Below are 20,982 nucleotides of genomic sequence, written 5' to 3'. Positions count from 1 at the left end.
CTAATTAATACCCTGATGACTGGCAAAAACTTTAAAAAATAAATAAATCTCAAATACGCTAAAATTGGTTTTTTGTTTGTTTTAATGACTAGTCTAAGCTAGGCATCAAGTTTTCATCACTCCTGGTGCAAGGTCAGTAGCATCTGCAAATTTCTTGCATCTCTTCAATTTAGAAAGATGTTGAACAACAATGGGCCCAGGACCAAACCCTGCAGCACCTCACTTGTCACTTTTTCCCCAGGTCAATCAAATTACAAATTCACCTAACGGTTACCTCGTCAAGCCCACATTTTACCAGCTTCTCTGCAAGAATATCATAGGGGATTTGTCAAAAGCCTTACTGAAATCAAGATACACTACATCCACAGCATTCCCCTGATCCACCAAGCTTGCCATTCAGGTCCTCCACAAGCAATCTGCATCTCTTTTGCAGTGCCTGCCTTTGCTTGGCCTTCTCCGTACCTCTTCTAGTTCTGGGAGAGAGCAGGAAGTCACAGCAGGAGGGGGAGACACCCTGGCTTATTCAGCAGCCGTGTCATCTCTGCCACTTGGCCCCCTCTTCTCCAGCCTCTGCTTCTAGCTCTGATTCTGAACTGCTCTCTGCCACAGACTCTTCTTGCTCACTAAACCCTTTTACCTCTTCAGCTTCCAACACATCCTCTTTGCAGTCTGCTTCCTATTGTCCTTCTGACCACACAGACCCCTGGCTCTGAACTGTTTACCCCTGGGGCTTTCATGACAATGAACTACTTTGAGGGGTTTTTCATATATCTAGAAGCATACAATTTTAATGAAATAAAATAAATATGAAGTATCAGGACTGGTAGTCTAGACTACGGTTCACCAATCTCTTGGGGCACATTTGAAAACTAGTGAAACTGTTGTGAGCACCCTCCCACACCACACCATTAGCTACAATGGAATGTTTCTTTCAAGCCTAACCTTTGTGGAGGAACCTACTTAATTCATCTTTTCTGAAACAAGACGTCCTTTGAAATCCACACCTCTCAGAATTTTGCAACACAGCTTTTCAGCCAAGTGGTGTATACAGAAATGAATATAATGTGGGTAAAGTGTGCATTAGAATGCAGATATTAGAAGAAGAAGAAACCATGTCAAAATGCATTAGACTGTAGAGAATTACTATGCAAATAATGTATATGTTAGACAACATTGCATACAGAGATGTGCATATCAGGAGCACAAAGATGCTGGTGGATTTTCATGAGGACTTAAAAAGAGAAAACTGATGCAGAAATGGGGAGGGGGGGATAGAAAGCAACCACGCTTAACCCAAGAATTTGCTTGCACTCATCAGGCCTGCCAAGACAACACTATTGGTCACTTGTGTCTCCTGACACTGTCTGTACCTGTAATGTTATAATTTTTCTAATAATTCTGTAAGTTTTGTATTTTTATGCCTCGATTTGATCCTTGTACATGGTTTTGTACATATTGTGGTATTTTATCCATTGTGACTTGCAGTTGCTTTTATTGATCACAGTTTATTAATTATTTATTGTAATGGTTAAGAGTGAATTTATTCTTAATTATTATTTGCTGATGTTTTGAGAGTTAATTTTATTGTGTACTATTATATTCTAATCAATCACTGGAGATTACTTTATTTGATATAAGTCATTCCATTTTAAAGATATATTTTATTATGACTTTCTGTATCGGATCAGATTATTATAAGGTGAATGTTCTTCGTTGTTTATTTTCTTGCTGTAAACCGCCTTGGGCATAGTAGTATAAAAAGGAGGTACTGTATACAAATTAAAAGTGAAAAGAGAAGAAATGGTAAGTACCGTATTTTTTGCTCTATAAGACTCCCTTTTTCCCTCCTAAAAAGTAAGGGGAAATGTGTGTGCGTCTTATGGAGCGAATGCAGGCTGCACAGCTATCCCAGAAGCCAGAACAGCAAGAGGGATTGCTGCTTTCACTGCGCAGTGATCCCTTTTGCTGTTCTGGCTTCTGAGATTCAGAATATTTTTTTTCTTGTTTTCCTTCTCCAAAAACTAGGTGCGTCTTGTGGTCTAGTGCGTCTTATAGAGCAAAAATACGGTACATTACTGCCTGCTGCCTACTGGTGGCACTACAGCTCAGCAGAAGAGGAGGGAGCAGCTATCTTTTCTAGCAATGGTACAGCTGTAGCAGAGAGAATAAGACAACCTTCATGTAAATCGAGATTTAGGAGTACAATCAAGGCTCATGTCAGCATCGTCTACTCCTCAATAAAACAAATTAAGAACCATGTCTGTGCAATTGGGGTTTCAGTTTTATTTGCATGAAATATTTTCCAGGACCAAAGGACAACGGAATAGTTAATTAAAGACACCAAAGTAAAATCACCCCTAAACCAAGATTTGTTTAGGTTGAATGTTCTGTTTTCCTTGATGGAATGGACTCTGTTAATTTTGCAGACATATACGTAGGTTTCTTGTCTTTCTGGATGAAGGGAGAAAGGTGTGCTAGCTGGTGTCCCAATTAGCTCCTTCGGTTTCTGATCTGTTAGCTCTTGCTCTGGGCTATTTCTGGCATCCTGGAAAAAGACGAGAGGGGAAGAAGTCATAAAAGAAAATGACTGCAAAAAATGTAGGGGCGCCAACTTGGGCCCTAGGTTATGGGTGCCCAATGGCATCCATGACGTAACATGACGTTGTGAAGTCATGATGTCACAACATCACATTAATCAGCAAGCTACTGAGGTGCTTCTGAGGCCTGGCTTCTGAGATCATGTCTGAGGCCTCACAGGGCCTTGGTGATCACGTCCAAGACCTCCAATGTGACTTTGGTTTGTACCGGAAGTTGTGTCAGAAGCCTGGCAGGGCCTCCGACGTTGCCTTGGAAGTCACGTTGGGCTTCCAGTGTGACTTTCAGTAGAAACCGGAAATTACATCAGAACCTGCGCTGTTGGAACCCACAGTCAAGTCCCCCCACTAGTTGGCAGCTATGACCTGGAGTGAACAGATCATGAGGTCAAGAGAGAGCTTTTGGGGCCCTTCATCTTACAGGCAAATGAATGCACAGAAGCAGCACTGCATCTCTACTCTAGACTCTTCAGGGCTGTCAATGCAGGAGGGCCACAGCTCAGTGGTAGAACACATGCCTTGAATGCAAAAGTTCCCAGCTGGGACATAACCCCATCAGAAATCCTGGAAATCTGCTGTCAGTTGGTAAATAACAACAACAACACCTCACCCATCCCCAGCCATTCTGGTCATCTTCCAAGATATAAAAACATAATAAAATGTCAAAAATTAAAAAAAACTTCCTGATACAGGACTGCCTTCGCATGTCTTCTAAAAGTTGTGTAGTTCTTTATCTCCTCGACAACTGATGGGAGGGTGTCCCACAGGGAAAGTGCCACTGCTGAGAAGGCCCTCTGCCTTCTCGAATGATACTGAGAACTACATAGACCAATGACCTGACTCAGTATAAGGTAGCTTCCTATGTTCCACTCAATGGAGCTTACTCCTGAGTAGATATGTATAGGAGTGCAATGTTAGTTTTTAAAACCTTGGCCATAAAATAAATTTAAAAATTATAAATGAGTAGGCATGAAATGTATCAAAATCAGCAGTTTTAAAAGAACAAACCTAATTACCGTATTTTTCGCCCCATAGGACACACTTTTCCCCCTCCAAAAATGAAGGGGAAATGTGTGTGCATCCTATGGGGCGAATGCAGGCTTTTGCTGAAGCCTGGAGAGCGAGAGGGGTTGGTGCGCACCGACCCCTCTCGCTCTCCAGGCTTCAGGAAGCTATCCGCAAGCCTTGGGAGCCCTATACTACCGTATTTTTCGCCCTATAGGGCGCACCGGCCCATAGGGCGCACCTAGGTTTTTTTTGGGGGGGGGGGATAATTTTTCCCCCTTTATTTCCCCCCACCCAAAAAAACTAGGTGTGCCCTATGGGTCGGTGTGCCCTATAGGGCGAAAAATACGGTAGTTGCCCAATTCTTACTGAGCAAATTTTCCCCGGGTATTTTTTAAACAGAGGTTGGAGGGCCATCCACCTGGGCTTATTTAACTGTACTTCCTGATTTGCAGGGCATTGGACTAGGTGGCCCTTGGGTCCCCTTTGAATTCTATGATACATCACAAGGAGAAAGGAAGAGGCAATGCCATTATAGGCATATTTGATACTCACATGACTTTACTGCTGCTGTGGCTTTTTCCACTTCTGCAATGCAAAGTCAGAAATTCAAACAACCGAAAGAATATGCCCCAGAATAGACATAGGGGTCCCAGCCACATAGATCAGCTACATCTGAGCAGCTCTATGCACCAAAGGGGCGGGGCCAGTGGAAAGGTGTGGCGTTGGGGCGGGGCCAGTGGCACAAGCTTTGCTCCCTGGCATTGCTCACGGCAATCCTGCACAAAACATGTGAAAAGGCCTAAGCAGGTTCCCTGGAGCACTTCTGGAAGAACTGATGCTATTCCCTATGATATGTACTCACCCTTCTCCCTTGTTGTCTGCTGCCACCGGCACCCTAAAAAGAAGAAAACAAGCCATAATTATTTCCAGGCTTGCGAGAAGAATGGAAACATTGGCTTTGGTCTTGACAAGTAAGGAAGGTGCTGAACCTCAGGCCTGGAGGCCAAATGTGCCCCCCCACTGGCAGAGGAAGAGGGGGGCAGGGGAGGGGCTGCGCCCCCCCATGCTGGGCACCATGCTCCCACCGACGGCACGCCACTCTTGCAGGTGGCGCACCACGCCTCGGGGACGCACGCCAGCCACGCCCCCACCTGCTTTCAACCCCCAGTGCCAGAGCATGAAGCTCTTCCACTCCCCCCCCCCCCACCTATCTCTCTGTCCTTCCAAATTCTCCCCAGACCACACCCCTCACTGCCTCTAATTTGCACCTCAAATTTTTTTGCCTGGCTGCCACGTGTCCTTTAACTCTGGTGACGCATTTTGTATGCCTGGATGAAGGACATGGAGGAGTATAAGCATATTTCACGGAATAATAAACTTGCAATAAACAGCTACCCTTCAAAATCTGCACTTCTCTGAATTATGTGATGCAATTCTTCTACCAAGGAATGTGCTTGTTTGCTTTGTAAAAAGTGCAAATGAAATGAACACACACACATGTGCATATTAGAGCAACTAATGTACACAAAGGCATATTGGGGAAAACTGCATGCAAAGGAAGTGTGTATATTTCATTAATTTATCCAAGTAGTTTCTTGGAGAAATGCATATGGACATGTGTATGAATCTCCACTTCATCTCAAATCCATTACGATGGGCCTGAAAGTAAGGAAGGTGACTCTTGAGAGTGTCTTACCCTTCCTCCTGCCTTTTTATTCTTGTTTGCTCCAGCCTGCAATGAAAAGACATAGGGAACATATTAGCCAGGAGTGTTTTCTTCCTCTTGGGACCAATCATGCCAATAGAATGGGGGCAGATAGGGCACCAAAGGAATATAAGGGATAGAAAATACGGCTCTTTGCTTGTTCAGAAGCCCCCGGGACACACGCCAGCCATCCCCGCGCCTGCTCTCCGCCCCGGGTGCCGGAGCATGAAGCTCCACCACTGCCCCCCCACCTCTCTATCTGTCCTTCCAAATTCTCGCCAGGCCACACCCCTCTAATTTGCACCCAAATCTTTTTGCCTGGCTGCCATGTGTCCTTTAACTCTGGTGATGCATTTTGTATGCCTGGATGAAGGACAGGGAGGAGTATATGCCCACCTTTATCTCTGGCACTGTGCACCACTGCATGTGGCCCCTGGAAAGTTGCCTAGGACTGAAAAGGTTTTCCCATCCTTGAACTAGGAAAAGTGAGGCTGCTCAGAGTGCTTTCTCCTTTCCTGTGCTCTTCTGCAAGCCGACATGATCTGCAATTTGGCATGGGCAACTCTGTCCATTTCAGTTCCTCATTTTTTGCATAGGAAGTTCAATTTTCCGTGTGTCCACATTGGTTTGCAACTACTACTATTGAAAGTGCTCATGAAAATGCACCACCAGCAATTTGCAGCTAATTTCTCCTAATATACATTGTTTTCATATGCAATTTCCCCACTTCGCATTTTTGGAAACCAATTTTCTCCAATTTTGTATGCTGCTTTCAGTAGTAGATGCATTCTTAGGCACACTTCCACCATGCATGCTGGAGAACTGCATTGCAAAATGTGACATCCAAATTTTGGGGGATTGGTTTGGGTTTTGGTTTGTGTCTTGCTTCAGAAAGTGTGAGCTGGGGAGCCTGGCCTTAAAATGAGAATGGAATCAGATTTCTCACCTCCTCTATCCCTACCTGCAATAGCCAGGCTACACCTTGTCTCATTTAAGGGTCTCCGTTGTGGAAGGGAGAGGGAGAAAGTCATTTGGTTCACATTTTCAGGCAAACCTATCTAATTCAAATTTCACGGACCAATAAACAAGCAATAAACAGCTACCCTTCAAAATCCGCACTTCTCTGAATTATGCGATGCAATTCTTCTACCAAGGAATGTGCTTGTTTGCTTTGTAAAAAGTGCAAATGAAATGAACACACACACACATGTGCATATTAGAGCAACTAATGTACACAAAGGCATATTGGGGGGAAACTGCATGCAAAGGAAGTGTGTATATTCCATTAATTTCTCCAAGTAGTTTCTTGTGTGTATGAATCTCCACTCCTTCTCAAATCCATTATGATGGGCCTGAAAGTCAGGGAGATGACTCTTGAGAGTGTCTTACCTTTCCTCTTGCCTCTTGTTTCTCTGCTGTAGCCTGCAGTGAAAAGAGATAGGGAATATATTAGCCAGGAGTGTTTTCTTCCTCTTGAGATCAATCATGCCAATACAATGGGGGCAGATGGGGCACCAAAGGAATATAAGGGACATAAAATACGGCCCTTTGCTTGTTCAGAAGGTACATCTGTTTCTTGAGCCATTTGGATAGTAATGAAAGGGCCAACCTCAAAACTGGAATGGAGAAACAGGAGAGACTAGAGCTGGGAATCCAATGAAATACATGAAATAGTAATAAAGGATCAGAGCTGACCATGCTACCGGGCTGAAGTACTTGCTTCAGCTGTCAAATTCTGGTTGCCTCTAGAGGGCAAACAGTTATTGGAACTAGGAGTGGTGACTTCAGTCTTCCTATACTATTCAGCATGAGCAACTTGAGGAAAGGTGGGGTGTAAATGTTAGGTGTGTGCACTAGCTAGAAGGGGCAACTTGTATCTGTAGATTTTGGGAAGAAGCCTGATGTGTTTCAGAGCCTTTCTGTGTCTTTCCTATATGATTAGACTCTCAATAATGAAATAAGGTTTGTTAAAAACAAGTCTGTTTTCTCCTCATTCACTGTAATGGGGAATCTAATAATAGCTTATTTTTCATTTTCACATATGTGGATGAAATTTGCCGGCATCTAGTGTAGATTAAGTCAGCCGACCTGTACACAGATACATCCAGTGGTTTTCCTTGCAGGTCATCTTTAAAGTTTGATTTAAAAACAAAGGCAAAACAAAACATTTTCATTTTCTGCCAAAACTGAATGCAGTTTGCTGGCGTGGCCACTTCTTTTGAAGAATGATAGCTGCAGTGATTCTCACAGAATTAAAATCATTGCTATTGTGGATTGGGTACAACAGGAACAATAGGGGAAGGGGTGGTCGTGGGAAAAGGAGCATGGTTACCCAAGAAATACCGAGGGGGGGGGGGAGGAACATCAGAGCTGAAAAGAGTATACTTAACGTGCTACAGACATGGAAGTACCGTATTTGGGGAAGGGGAAAATGTGTGTGTGTCCTATGGTGCGAATGCAGGCTCCTTGGCTTCAGCGATAGCAACAGGAAGCCTCCGAAGCGCAGAGGGAGCACTCCCTCCGCGCTCTGGAGGCTTCGCGTTGCTTTCGCTGAAGCCTGCAGAGCGAGAGGGGTCAGTGCGCACCAACCCCTCTCACTCTCCAGGCTTCAGGCAGCTATCGGCAAGCCTTCAGAGCATAGCAGGAGTTCCCCCGCGCTCCGAAGGCTTGCAGAGAGCAGCCTGAAGCCTGAAGTCCAGGGAGCGCAGCGCCAACTCCCGCTGCACTCCCCGGGCTTCAGGCAGCCCCGCAAGCTCCGGTGCAACCTTGCCGCCGATCCCGGACCTGTTCTGGGGGCTGGGGTCAGGGGAAGCTCGGGCTTCTCCCGCCCCATCCCCGCGGCTAAAAATGAAGCCAAGATGGCGAGCGGGATCCATCCCGCTCCCTGTTTTGGCCTCTCCCAGCTGGAGAGGTTGCGCGCAGCTAAAAAGGAAGCCAAGACAGCCAGCGCGATGGATCCCGCTCGCTGTCTTGGCTTCTTTGCCCTTTGGGGAGGGGAAAAAATATTTTCCCCCTTTATTCCCCCCCCCAAAAAAAACTAGGTGCGCCCTATAGTCCGGTGCGCCCTATGGAGCGAAAAATACAGTAAGTAGTTTGTAGGCTACCAGGCCCCAAACTGTCCTTACTGTCTGTAAGGATTCATAGAATCATGGATTCATAGAATTGTAGAATTGGAAGCCCAACCCTGTGCAATGCAGAAATCTCAACTGAAGGGCATGTTTTGCAATGATGCAACATGCCTCACCATACAGGTGTCAGTTACATTTTAGGATTAATTCTGACTGCCCCTCCTCCCACCACGCAAAAAATGGGGGGGGATGGGAGAAGGTAATGGAAAATGTCTTACTGCACCGCCGCCATTTCCAAACAACGACATTAGACTCTACAAAAGGAAGAAAAGGCATTAATCTTTCTCTGGCTGATGGACATATAACACCCCACGCTGTAAATCAGGCACATCCAACTCCCAAGAGACTGCGATCTACTCCAGCTATTAAAAAACTGACCAGAGTTGTTGAGCTTTTTGGGGTGAGGATGACAGGTAGAGTGTGATTGACCGGTTAGACATGCCTGCTGTAAATGTATCTATCTCCAGTTTTCTGCATTCTCAGGACTAGACACATAGCCTGGAGGGGCATAAGCCAGCTTCCTATACAGGAGACTCCCCATTTCTGCAGGGGCTATGCTCTGGACCCCCTAACACATACACAAAATAGAGTAAAATGGGAAGTCGCTTAGCTGATGGCCGGAGAAGAACCTTGCATTCAACTTTTCAGGATTTGTTGTTGTTGTTTTGTTAATTTATTCAGTTTGTTAGTCACCTAATACATTTAGCAAAGACAACCTAAGTGCCTTCTGAAACTTACTTACAAATGTTCACTCCTGAGGCCATTTCATGTTTTTCTATAGGTGTGCCAGCCAGGATAGAGAAGTTTGTTGTGCACATTGTATACTCATTAACAGAGCACAAAGTAACTGGGGGAAAGATATTGGGAGGAGCCAACATTATTACTTAGGAAGGGCATTCATTCTGCGATAAAACTATTGTCTTCATAGTCCATGTAATGGAAGGCATCTTACCGATAACGCAGCTCCTCCTCCTCCTCCTCCTCCTCCTCTTCCTCCTCCAACCAAAGCCATTACGCCCTAAAGAAAAAGAAAACACAGAATTCTTCTCTAACACTGATTTTGGTGCCTCCATCTTGGGCATATCCTATATAATTTTATATTTTGTCAGAGGTGCTGACTTGTACCCCAGATTGTGGGTGTCCAGCGGCGCATGCATGTGCAATGTGACATCCTGACATCGCTCACACATCACATGCGCATTACACTGGGCTCCATGCTCAGCCTCCACCAGCCACCACCCGCTGCCTCATGTCCACTGGTCCTCTGCTGCCACTGCACTGACTGAACCTCTGCATCTGCCATGGGGCCCTCATTGGGGCCTACTGTGGCCGCAGGTGTGTTTCCAGGGCTGTGTCTGTGGTGGGCCTCACTGGAGGCCTTGTAGTGGTGGCCTTGGACTGGTCACTGTGTTGGTGGGGATCGGGTGAGTGACCAGCTCCCCTCTTCATTGCAGGGGCTTGGCCCCGTGCTACAAATATTGAGGAGGCTGAGGCACTCAGGGCTCCATAGAGATGGTGCCTATGTAGATTATTGGGGGTGCCAAAGACCCACCACAGACACCTGGAGTTAGCACCAATGTATTTTGTTGTCAGGCAAAGAACTCTGCTCTCTGCCCCATGATGGAGTTGCATTTGCATCAGTAACTGCTGTTGTGTTGTCAGACCTTGTAGGGTCAGATCCAGGTTTCCGTGGCCCCTTAGGCAATAGGGTTTCAGTGGGTCCCTTGCCTCACCCCTTCTTATGCAAACCACGCCCCTCATAGTTGGCTCTCTCTTTGCATCCCATGCTAGTCTTTGTGTCTATTTCTTTTTTGCAGAAGGAGTTTGTGTAGGCTTTTTACTTTGCAGTGACTTGGTTAGAAGGCCTTCCTTCCTGGAGGACGTTTGAGAAACTCAGTAGCACTGAACAAGTAAATGTCTACTCAGAAGTAAGCCATATTGAATTCAGTGGGGCTTACTCCCAGTTGAATGGGGTTAGGGTTGCAGCCTTAGAATGCGCTTGGGGAGAAGCAACAAGTATCTGAATAATGATGTCTGAACAAATGTTTAATAAGAACTCCTGGCTCCATAACCAGTTATTCCCTTACTGAGCCGCCACCTTCCTTTTCATCACCACTGCCACCTGAAGGCATCATGCTCTACAACAGGGAGAAAAACATAATCTTTTGTAATGCACATGTCCACATCTCCTTCTTGGGTGTGCACTGTGTGATTTAGTTCATTATTGGGTGAAGAAACCTGCCTTCTGCAGTTGACCCTAGCTGAGGGCCACATTGTGCTGTCCCGTCTAAAGTGGACTGCTGCCAGTGGTGGCTCCTGAAAGGACTTACGGACGTATGACACCCTCCCTGTTTCCTCCGCTCACCATGTTTCTCGCACACATATAAACAAGGGGGGAATAGGATCTGTGCTACTGGCCCTGCCCTAAACAGTGGACACTGCAGTGGCTCAACCAATTCATGTACAATGGTACCTTGGTTGTTGAATGGCTTGGCTCCTGAACAAATTGGCTCCTGAGCGCTGCAAATCCGGAACTGAGGGTTACGGCTTGCAAACTTTTTTTGGAAGCTGAATGTCCTATGTGGCTTCTGTGGCTTCCGATACAGTGCATGAATCTCCTGCAGCCAATTGGAAGCCACGCCTTGGTTTTCAAACAGTTCCGGGAGTCGAATGGACTCCCAAAATGGATTAAGTTTGACAACCAAGGTACCACTGTACATGCATTTAGTACAGCTTATTATTATTATTATTATTATTATTCTGCCCTTCAGTCATCATGTTCAACGTTGAGCCCTTTTTACAAGTGGCACATAAAGTTCTCCACAAATTCTCCATTTTCCATATGACATTCTCCTCTAAATCACTGCCTTCCCACACCCCTTCCTCAATACACATTTTTTTTCCCCAGACCAAGTGTACTCCCTAAAGGAGAGAATATGGGAAAATCTGGACTGAGAGAGAGGGAAATGTGGAAAGGCAGTGTTTTAGAGGAGAATGTGAGGCAGGTTAGGCTGAAAGACTGTTACTGGCACATTGTCATCCAGTGTGCTTCATGAGAGAATGGGGATTTGAACTCTAATCTCCCAGGCCCTAGTTCATCATTCAAGCCACATCACCACTTTGGTACTGCGGTCTTCTGAGGGCTGCATGTTGCCTATGTTCCTGGAGGTTCCATGCATGTGCTCGGCATACTGACCAGGAGGGAGTATGGTTTGGGGAGGGGGCGGCTAAACACATGGTTTCATGGTGGTTTCCCTCAACAAGCAAGTCATGTCCAGAATAAGGATGATGGTGATGATGCTTCAGATTGACATCTGACTTCATGGCAAGATCTGCCCTGAAATGAAAAAGGTTTGTGCCCTACCCCTCCACCACCTACCTTGCCATCACCTCCACCACCAGCTAGCATAGGGGCCATTGCCTACAAGGAAGTAAAAAGAAAGATCTTTACAGAAAGGCAGGTTACTCTAAGAATAGATGAAGAGTCAGTTGGATCATACCCCAGTCCTTTCAGGTCTATCATCCTGTTTTCACATCAGCCAAGTGGGTGCCTATTAGAACCTCACATGTAGAACAAGAGTACAATAGAAGCCTCCTGCTCTAGTTCCTCAGCAACTATCATCTACAGGCATAAGGCCTCTGGTACCATCATGATGAACATTTATGGATAGCCTTAACCTCCATGTACTTGTCTTCTCCCCATTTATAATGATCCAAATTGATGGTCAACATTACATCCTGTGATTGCAAATGCCATAGTTTCACTCCCCTTTACCCACTCAGAACTGCTTAACTTCAGTTAGGTGGAGCCTTCCTGTGTCTCCAGACCATACCCCAGGCCGTTTATGTTGTGGGAGATAAAACCTTCACCTAAATAGTCTGGGAAGGTCTTCCTCCTTTCTAAAGTTTGTGTATTTCCTAGGACGCTGAGAACTTGGAATGCATTTGAGGTGTCCTTGAGTGATGTTATAGGACTTCCGAAAATCTTTCAGGATTACTTCTGGCTTCACAACAATAAGAGCACAGGGACCAGTATCCTATTATTAGGTCTAGCACATGGAGAGGATAGATGGAGCAACATCTCTGTCACTTTCACTGTCTCCAATGACGAAACACACACTGCTGTCCCACCGTGGAAATAGCTTGAATCTGTATGGGCACCTGCAAGGGGGGAGCTGATATATATTTAGCTCCTGCCTCCTGCAGGACACAATTGGTATGTCTGGTGCTCATGCCCCCAGTACTGAAAGCAGCAGACCCTCCAAGTGTCCCTATTTCCCAGGGGTGTCCCTGATTTAAATAACCCGTCCTGGTTTCTGATTTGATCCCAGAATGTCCCACTTTTTGTTAGGATGTCCCTCTATTTTCATTGAAGAAATGCTGGACGATATGAAGACGTGAGATCCTGCCAGCATATTACAGTTATCTTCAAAGAACTGAGCCAGGCTGCCAATTTGTTTTGGAGTCATGTTCAAGGTTTAGCCTTTTTAACAAGTTGCACATAAAGTTCACTTCACATTTTTATGGTGTCAGCCTTCAAAGTATTATTACTATTACTACTAGTATTACCATTACTATTATTCTGCCCTTCAGTCATCGTACCCAGGGTGGTTTGCAAAGACATGAATTAAATAAATTGGGAAAGGTGAACAGAGACCCAAACAACAGTAGTTAAAAGAGCCTCAGTGGGGTGGTAAATATATGCTGAAAAGCACAGGGAGTCTCTTGTCATACTCTCTATGCAATTGCACTGTGATAATATCAGATATAGGGACGCGGGTGGCGCTGTGGGTTAAACCACAGAGCCTAGGGCTTGCCGATCGGAACGTTGGCGGTTCGAATCCCCACGATGGAGTGAGCTCCCATTGCTCGGTCTCTGCTCCTGCCAGCCTAGCAGTTCGAAAGCACAAAGTGCAAGTAGATAAATTGGTACCGCTACATTGGAAAGGTAAACAGCGTTTCTGTGCACTGCTATGGTTCACCAGAAGCGGCTTAGTCATTCTGACCACATGACCGGAAGCTGTACGCCGGTTCCCTCAGCCAATAAAGCGAGATGAGCGCCGCAACCCCAGAGTCCTCTGCGACTGGACCTAATGGTCAGGGGTCCCTTTACCTTTACCTAATATCAGATAAATGAGTAGCACCCTAATAAGAGATATATTAGATAGTTTCTTCTACTGTCCTGATGCCCAGGAAAACCAACTAAAGACTGAAGGAACTAACATTACAAGGGCTACAATGTATGGTTTCTTACCGAAAGCTTCTCAAGCAATCCCTACAAAGGAAAAGAAATGTATTAATCCTTCTGTACATGGAAGACAGGAAATGACATTTAGCTCTTCTTTGACAACACATTGTAGAATTTGAATCACTTATGAGCCTTCTTTAGATGTTTAGTTTAAAATCCAGCTTTGATGGGATACTTTAGGCTTCCTCACAGCCTACTTGTGTGTGCAGAGGAAATATGGTGATGGGGCCACATGCTTAACCCTGCCCTCAGAATTGCCCTGGAATTAAAAGGGAGAGTTTCTTATCGCAGCAGCACCACCACCTTCCTGATCATCATCACCTGCGGAAAGCATAGACAACATGGCCTACAAGGGGAACAGGAGAATTATCTCTGTTAATGCACATATTCATAGGTCCACCCCCATTTACTTTGGTTTCTCATTGCATGAAAAAACCAGCATTGTCCAGTTGGCAAAGTTTTATCTTGCCCCTAGCTGTGCTCAGTTGTGTGTGCCATGGCGGGCAGCAGCACTCACCTGACCTCTTGACAGCTGAGTTGCGGCTACTTAGCAAGAGTAATTGGGGGTGGGGTGATAGAGGGCAGGTGCAGGACAAACCTGCCAGCAGGATCATGGGATCAGATCCTCCAGTACATTTGCACCATGCTGACCTCCTCACCAGCTCATCCCTCCCCATTTCTTCCCAGAAGGAAGTGGGGATTCAGCTGCTGGGAGATCAGGTAAGCCGTCCTCCAGTGTGGCGATACATTCCATTGCTGTTTCAATTGCCAGATGGCAAAGTTTCTAGTCAAGGCAACATTTCTATTTTCCATTGTTTTTGGAAGAGAAAAGTCAATGGGCAGACCCTTTGCATTACACTGGTACATCAGGTTATGTACTTAATTCGTTCCGGAGGTCTGTTTTTAACCTGAAACTGTTCTTAACCTGAAGCACCACTTTCGCTAATGGGGCCTCCTGCTGCCGCCGTGTGATTTCTGTTCTCATCCCGAAGCAAAGTTCTTAACCCGGGCTACTATTTCTGGGTTAGCGGAGTCTATAACCTGAAGCGTCTGTAACCCAAGGTACCACTGTACTTGAATTGCATTTGGAGTATTGGAAATTCTTGGAGGTTCATAAGAAAAACACACCACTAACCTAGAATACTTCCCAGAATCATATATATGTTCAATGCGTCATGAGGTCCCACTTAAAGAACAAAATGAGTTCCCAATAAATTGTTGGTTAGGGGCGAGTGTTTTGCATAATGAGCTGGCAATCTCCAATATTTCCTATGGGAACATGTCTAATCAGTGATCTCCCCTCCCTCTCTTGCCATGGTTTCTTCTTAAAATGCCTGCAGCCAGCCAGCAAAAGAGAGACAAAGGGGGGGGGGTATTTGTCTGATCCCTCTCCCTCTTCCCTTTCTAAATGGTTTCTGCCTGTAAACAGCTGCTACCAACTAGCAGAGCACAAACAACAAGTGCGCAAATTGTGGCTGTTCAGATATAGGAATCAGCTGCACTTGTAAGTGAGGTTTGGGCATAATGCTTTATGTTCAGATATGTAATATTTTTGTTGAACATCAAGCTGATAGCAGGACCTGTGTGCATAGGAGACCCAGAAGGAGCCTGGTTTGGGGAGGGGTTGGCTAAACACATGGTTTCCCTCAACAAGCAAGTCATATCCAGAATAAGGATGATGGTGATGATGCTTCAGATTGACTTCTGACTTCATGGCAAGATCTGCCCTGCAATGAAAAAGGATTGTGCCCTACCCCTCCACCACCTACCTCGCCATCACCTCCACCTCCAGCTAGCAGAGGGGCCATTGCCTACAAGGAAGTAAAAAGAAAGATCTTTACAGAAAGGCAAGTTTCTCTAAGAATAGATGAAGAGTCAGTTGGATCATACCCCAGGCCTTTCAGGTCTATCATCCTCTTTTCACATCAACCAAGTGGGTGCCTATTAGAACCTTGCATGTAGAACAAGAGGACGATAGAAGCCTTCTGCTTTAGTTCCTCAGCAACTATCATCTACAGGCATAAGGCCTCTGGTACTTGAGGTAATGTAACAACCATCATGATGAACATTTATCGATAGCCTTAACCTCTAAGCATAGCTGCAAGTGCCTACAAAGAGGAGAAAAACATCATCCTATATAATGCGCACGTACAAGGCTTAAATGCCTTACATGACTCTATTTGTTATCAGGTGAAGAAACTTTCCTTGCCACCAACATTTATTACCAAAAGGCCTTGGATGCTCAAAAGTGTCCTGGGGGAGGGAGACGCCTGGAAGTTAGGTGCCTGAAGGCTTTGCAGGTAGCAAAACACTTTTAGTACTTGTAAGAATTTAGCTTGCATCGGAGAGACTCTCTTGGGGCAATGTTATTTGCCTCCCAATAAGGACAGCCGCCATGTTTTCAGGATGAAATTCTGACTTCCCAAAATAATAGCACAGAAGAAAATGAGAGAAGGTAATAGAAATGCTCTTACCGCTAGTTTGCTAGCACCACCATTTCCAAGCATGTCCTGCAAAGGTAAGGAAAAGAAAGGCTTTTGTCTTCTCTTGGATGATATACACTTGGTATTCCTGCTACTCAGTTTTAGACATACTGTGCAGCAGTTGCTGTCTTCCTCAGGGTAGGAAATCGATATCTCCTGCCATGATGTGGCGCAGTCCAGCCAATCTGGGCTTGCTTTAGTTGCTGCTTTTCTACTATTTCTTTGTAGAGTCATAGAATCATAGAATTGTTTAATTTCTACAATTGGTAAATAAAGCCCTTAATGTTGTGGAACAAGTTTAAGGTCCCTGGCTGATGGGTTTAGAACTGTGAAACTAGTAGCACTTTTACAAATGTCACATAATACTTGTTCCACATTTGTAAGGCGTCAACAGTTTAGAGCAGGCTTCCTCAGATGTTTTGAGACTACAATTCCCATCATTCCTGACCACTGGTCTTGCTAGCTAGGGATCATGGGAGTTGTAGGCCAAAAACATCAGGAGGGCCGAGGTTAAGGAAGCCTGGTTTAGAGTAGCAGCATTATCAGTTAGGAACTCCTGGCCTGTTCACATTAGTCAGGCATCCTTGCTATGTTGTTGCAGATGCCTGCTGAAAATTGTTTTAATTCATCAAATCTACCCAGACATATAAGCTAGTTGCCTACATTCATCTCTCAAGGGCTTTACTGATTTTACATGCATTTTATTTATTATTTTATGTATATATGTTTTTAAACAATTTGGGGAATTTTTAGCTGTTTTTTATCAACAGTTTTATTATGTAGAGAACTTAAAGCACTGTGGGATGACAGAGAGAAAGAGAGGGGGGGCTGCTATTGGCCTGCTTGGTAGCAGCAGTTTTGTTTGTTTCACAAACAGTTTCATTCCATTGCTTTTATTGCTCCTTTTTCTTTTCTTTTTTTAAAAAAACAACAGCCCTACTCTTTCTTTCTTTCTTTCTTTCTTTCTTTCTTTCTTTCTTTCTTTCTTTCTTTCTTTCTTTCTTTCTTTCTCTTTCTTTCTTTCTTTTGCCTTCACACCATACCCTGGACACCAGGTAAATATCTCTGGGCAAACAGACTTAGCTTCAACAAGGGAGCAACCTCATGCGACTTTGGTTGATGCAATTTTTAAAATCTTTATCCCAGCTGCCTCCCACCAACCAATTGGAGAAGGTGATGGAGAAATACTTACCATTAAGCCACCACCGCCACCACCTCCAAGCATGGCCATTAGACCCTACAAAGGAGGGGGAAAGCATTGACTGATCCACACATGACATGCACCCCAACCTCCCGCACTCCACTATTCTACTACTCCAACTTAGACATGCCAAATATGCATTGCTCCATTCTCTTGAACTCAGCCATGCTGTCATTTAATGAGCGTAGGAAGCTTCCTGTATCTCCACAAATTCTCCATTGTCCATATGGCATTCTCCTTCACTGCATTCCCACACATACACCTTCCACAAAACAGATTTTTTTTTTCAAACCAAGGGTACTCCCAAATGGAGAGAATATGGGAAAATCTGGACTGAGGGAGAGGGAAATGTGGGAAGGCAGTGTTTTAGAGGAGAATGTGAGACAGGTTAGGCTGAGAGAATGTTACAGGCACATTGTCATCCAGTGTGCTTCATGAGAGAATGGGGATTTGAACTCTAATCTCCCAGGCCCTAGTTCATCATTCAAGCCACATCACCACTTTGGTACTGCGGTCTTCTGAGGGCTGCATGTTGCCTATGGTCCTGGAGGTTCCATGCATGTGCTCAGCATACTGACCAGGAGGGAGCATGAGTACGGTTTGGCTAAACACATGTTTTGTTTAAAATTCAGCTTTGATGGGATACTTTAGGCTTCCTCACAGCCTACTTGTGTGTGCAGAGGAAATATGGTGATTGGGGCCACATCCTTAACCCTGCCCTCAGAATTGCCCTGGAATTAAAAGGGAGAGTTTCTTACCGCAGCACCGCCTTCATCATCATCACCATCTTCGGAAAGCATAGGCAACATGGCCTACAATTGGAACAGGAGAATTATCTCTGTTAATGCATATATTCATAGGTCCACCCCCATTTGCTTTGGTTTCTCATTGCATGAAGAAACCAGCATTCTCCAGTCGGCAAAGTTTTATCTTGCCCTTAGCTGCGCCCAGTAGTGTGTGCCATGGCGGGCAGTGGCATTCACCTGACCTCTTGACAGCTGAGTTGCGGCTACTTAGCAGGAGTAATTGGGGGTGGGGTGATAGAGGGCAGGTGCAGGACAAACCTGCCAGCAGGATCATGGGATCAGATCCTCCAGTACATTTGCACCATGCTGACCTCCTCACCAGCTCATCCCTCCCCATTTCTTCCCAGAAGGAGGTGGGGATTCAGCTGCTGGGAGATCAGGTAAGTAGTCCTCCTGTGTGGCGATACATTCCATTGCTGTTTCAATTGCCAGATGGCAAAGTTTCTAGTCAAGGCAACGTTTCTATTTTCCATTGCTTTTGGAAGAGAAAAGTCAATGGGCAGACCCTTTGCAGTACAGTGGTACATCAGGTTATGTACTTAATTCGTTCCGGAGGTCTGTTTTTAACCTGAAACTGTTCTTAACCCGAAGCACCACTTTCGCTAATGGGGCCTCCTGCTGCCGCCGTGTGATTTCTGTTCTCATCCCGAAGCAAAGTTCTTAACCCGGGTACTATTTCTGGGTTAGTGGAGTCTATAACCTGTAGCGTCTGTAACCTGAAGCGTCTGTAACCCAAGGTACCACTGTACTTGAATTGCATTTGGAGTATTGGAAATTCTTGGAGGTTCATAAGAAAAGCACACCACTAACCTAGAATACTTCCCAGAATCATATATATGTTCAATGCGTCATGAGGTCCCACTTAAAGAACAAAATGAGTTCCCAATAAATTGTTGGTTAGGGGTGAGTGTTTTTCATAAAGAGCTGGCAATCTCCAATATTTCCTATGGGAACATGTCTAATCAGTGATCTCCCCTCCCTCTCTTGCCATGGTTTCTTCTTAAAATGGCTGCAGCCAGCCAGCAAAAGAGAGACAAGGGGGGGAAATGATTGGTCTGATCTCTCCCTCTTCCCTTTCTAAATGGTTTCTGACTGTAAACAGCTGCTACCAGCTAGCAGAGCACAAACAACAAAGGGCATGGCAAATTGTGGCTGTTCAGATACAGTGGTACCTCTAGATTCGAATTGGATCCATTCCGGAGCCCCATTCGCATTTAGAGGTAAACCTAACTAGCGACGGTACATCTGCGCACGCACGAATCGCTTTTCGCCGCTTCTGCGCATGCGTGTGACATCATTTTGAGTGTCTGCGCATGCGCAAGCGGCGAAACCCAGAAGTAATGTGCTCCGTTACTTCCGGGTTGCTGAGGAGTGCAACTCAAAGGCGCTCCACTCGCAGCACATTTAACCCGAGGTATGACTGTATAGGAATCAGCTGTGCTTGTAAGTGAGGTTTGGGTATAATGCTTTATGTTCAGATATGTAATATTTTTGCAGAACAATCAAGCTGATAGCAGGACCTGTGCACATAGGAGACCCTTACTTGAATGTTCTGGGATGGACCACTGCCCATGACAGAAATTGCCCTGAAACAAAACAGGATTGTATCCCTTACCAGAGGATCACTTTCTTTATCACCACCACCAGCTCCGCTAAACATAGGTAGAACTTCCTACAAAGGTGAGAAAAATATCATCTTATATAATGCGCACGTTCCAGGCTTATTTGCCTTACATGACTATAATGGGAAAAGGGGGCTGCTCGTGCGTAAGCGTTTAAGTCCTCCAAGCTTTACCATCAGTAAAGTTTCTACAAAGAAATGGCAGTTCCCTGACATCGACTCTATTTGTTATCAGGTGAAGAAACCTTCCTTGCCACCAACATTTATTACCAAAAGACCTTGGATGCTCAAAAGTGTCCTGGGGGAGGGAGACACCTGGAAGTTAGGTGCCTGAAGGCTTTGCAGATAGCAAAACACTTTTAGTACTTGTAATAATTTAGCTTGCATCGGAGAGACTCTCTTGGGGCGATGTTATTTGCCTCCCAATAAGGACAGCTGCCATGTTGTAGGATGAAATTCTGACTTCCCAAAATAATAGCACAGAAGAAAATGAGAGAAGGTAATAGAAATGCTCTTACCATTAGTTTACTAGCACCACCATTTTGAAGCATCTCCTGCAAAGGAAAGGAAAAGAAAGGCTTTTGATCTTCTCTTGGATGATATACACTTGGTATCCCCGCTACTCAGTTTTAGACATACTGTGCAGCAGTTGCTGTCTTCCTCAGGGTAGGAAATCAATATCTCCTGCCATGATGTGGAGCAGTCCAGCCAATCTGGGCTTTCTTTAGTTGCTGCTTTTCTGCTATTTCTTTGTAGAGTCATAGAATCATAGAATTGTTTAATTTCTACAATTGGTAAATGAAGCCCTTAATGTTGTGGAACAAGTTTATTTAAGGTCCCTGGCTGATGGGTTCAGAACTGTGAAACTAGTAGCACTTTTACAAATGTCACATAATATTTGTTCCACATTTGTAAGGAGTCAACAGTTTAGAGCAGGCTTCCTCAGATGTTTTGAGACTACAATTCCCATGATTCCTGACCGCTGGTCTTGCTAGCTGGGGATCATGGGAGTTGTAGGCCAAAAATATCTGGAGGGCCGAGGTTAAGGAAGCCTGATTTAGAGTAGCAGCATTATCAGTTAGGAACTCCTAGCCTGTTGACATTAGTCAGGCATCCTTGCTATGTTGTTGCAGATGCCAGCTGAAAATTGTTTTAATTCATTAAATCTACCCAGACATATAAGCTAGT

General features: G+C 45.0%; 1 protein-coding gene and 1 long non-coding RNA gene across 2 annotated transcripts in view; both read right to left on the bottom strand.

Annotated features, from left to right (window-relative positions):
• Window positions 1–2,263: 2,263 nt before the first annotated feature.
• The window catches only part of LOC309375867 (uncharacterized protein), a gene marked incomplete at its 5' end in the record, with an annotated part of 38,200 nt that continues 19,481 nt past the window's right edge, over window positions 2,264–20,982 (bottom strand). The window contains 9 exons of the mRNA XM_081921785.1: window positions 2,264–2,545; window positions 4,155–4,187; window positions 4,465–4,497; window positions 5,299–5,334; window positions 6,697–6,729; window positions 8,654–8,689; window positions 9,388–9,453; window positions 10,523–10,573; window positions 20,313–20,348. Coding sequence (XP_081777911.1) covers window positions 4,161–4,187; window positions 4,465–4,497; window positions 5,299–5,334; window positions 6,697–6,729; window positions 8,654–8,689; window positions 9,388–9,453; window positions 10,523–10,573; window positions 20,313–20,348 — 318 coding nt within the window. The 3' untranslated portion in view covers window positions 2,264–2,545; window positions 4,155–4,160. The remainder of the gene's footprint in view (window positions 2,546–4,154; window positions 4,188–4,464; window positions 4,498–5,298; window positions 5,335–6,696; window positions 6,730–8,653; window positions 8,690–9,387; window positions 9,454–10,522; window positions 10,574–20,312; window positions 20,349–20,982) is intronic.
• On the bottom strand, window positions 14,003–17,416 carry LOC309375375. Its single transcript, XR_014170873.1, has 4 exons — window positions 17,359–17,416; window positions 16,158–16,193; window positions 15,453–15,494; window positions 14,003–14,029 (listed from the first exon to the last, which is right to left on the bottom strand). It is a non-coding gene; the product is annotated as an uncharacterized lncRNA (long non-coding RNA).

This window comes from Podarcis melisellensis (genome assembly GCF_964234715.1).
Source record: "Podarcis melisellensis genome assembly, chromosome: 8".
NCBI classification, from domain to species: domain Eukaryota; kingdom Metazoa; phylum Chordata; class Lepidosauria; order Squamata; family Lacertidae; genus Podarcis; species Podarcis melisellensis.
The sequence above is the reverse complement of the archived record's forward strand: the minus strand, read 5'-3'. Positions and strand labels throughout refer to the sequence as shown.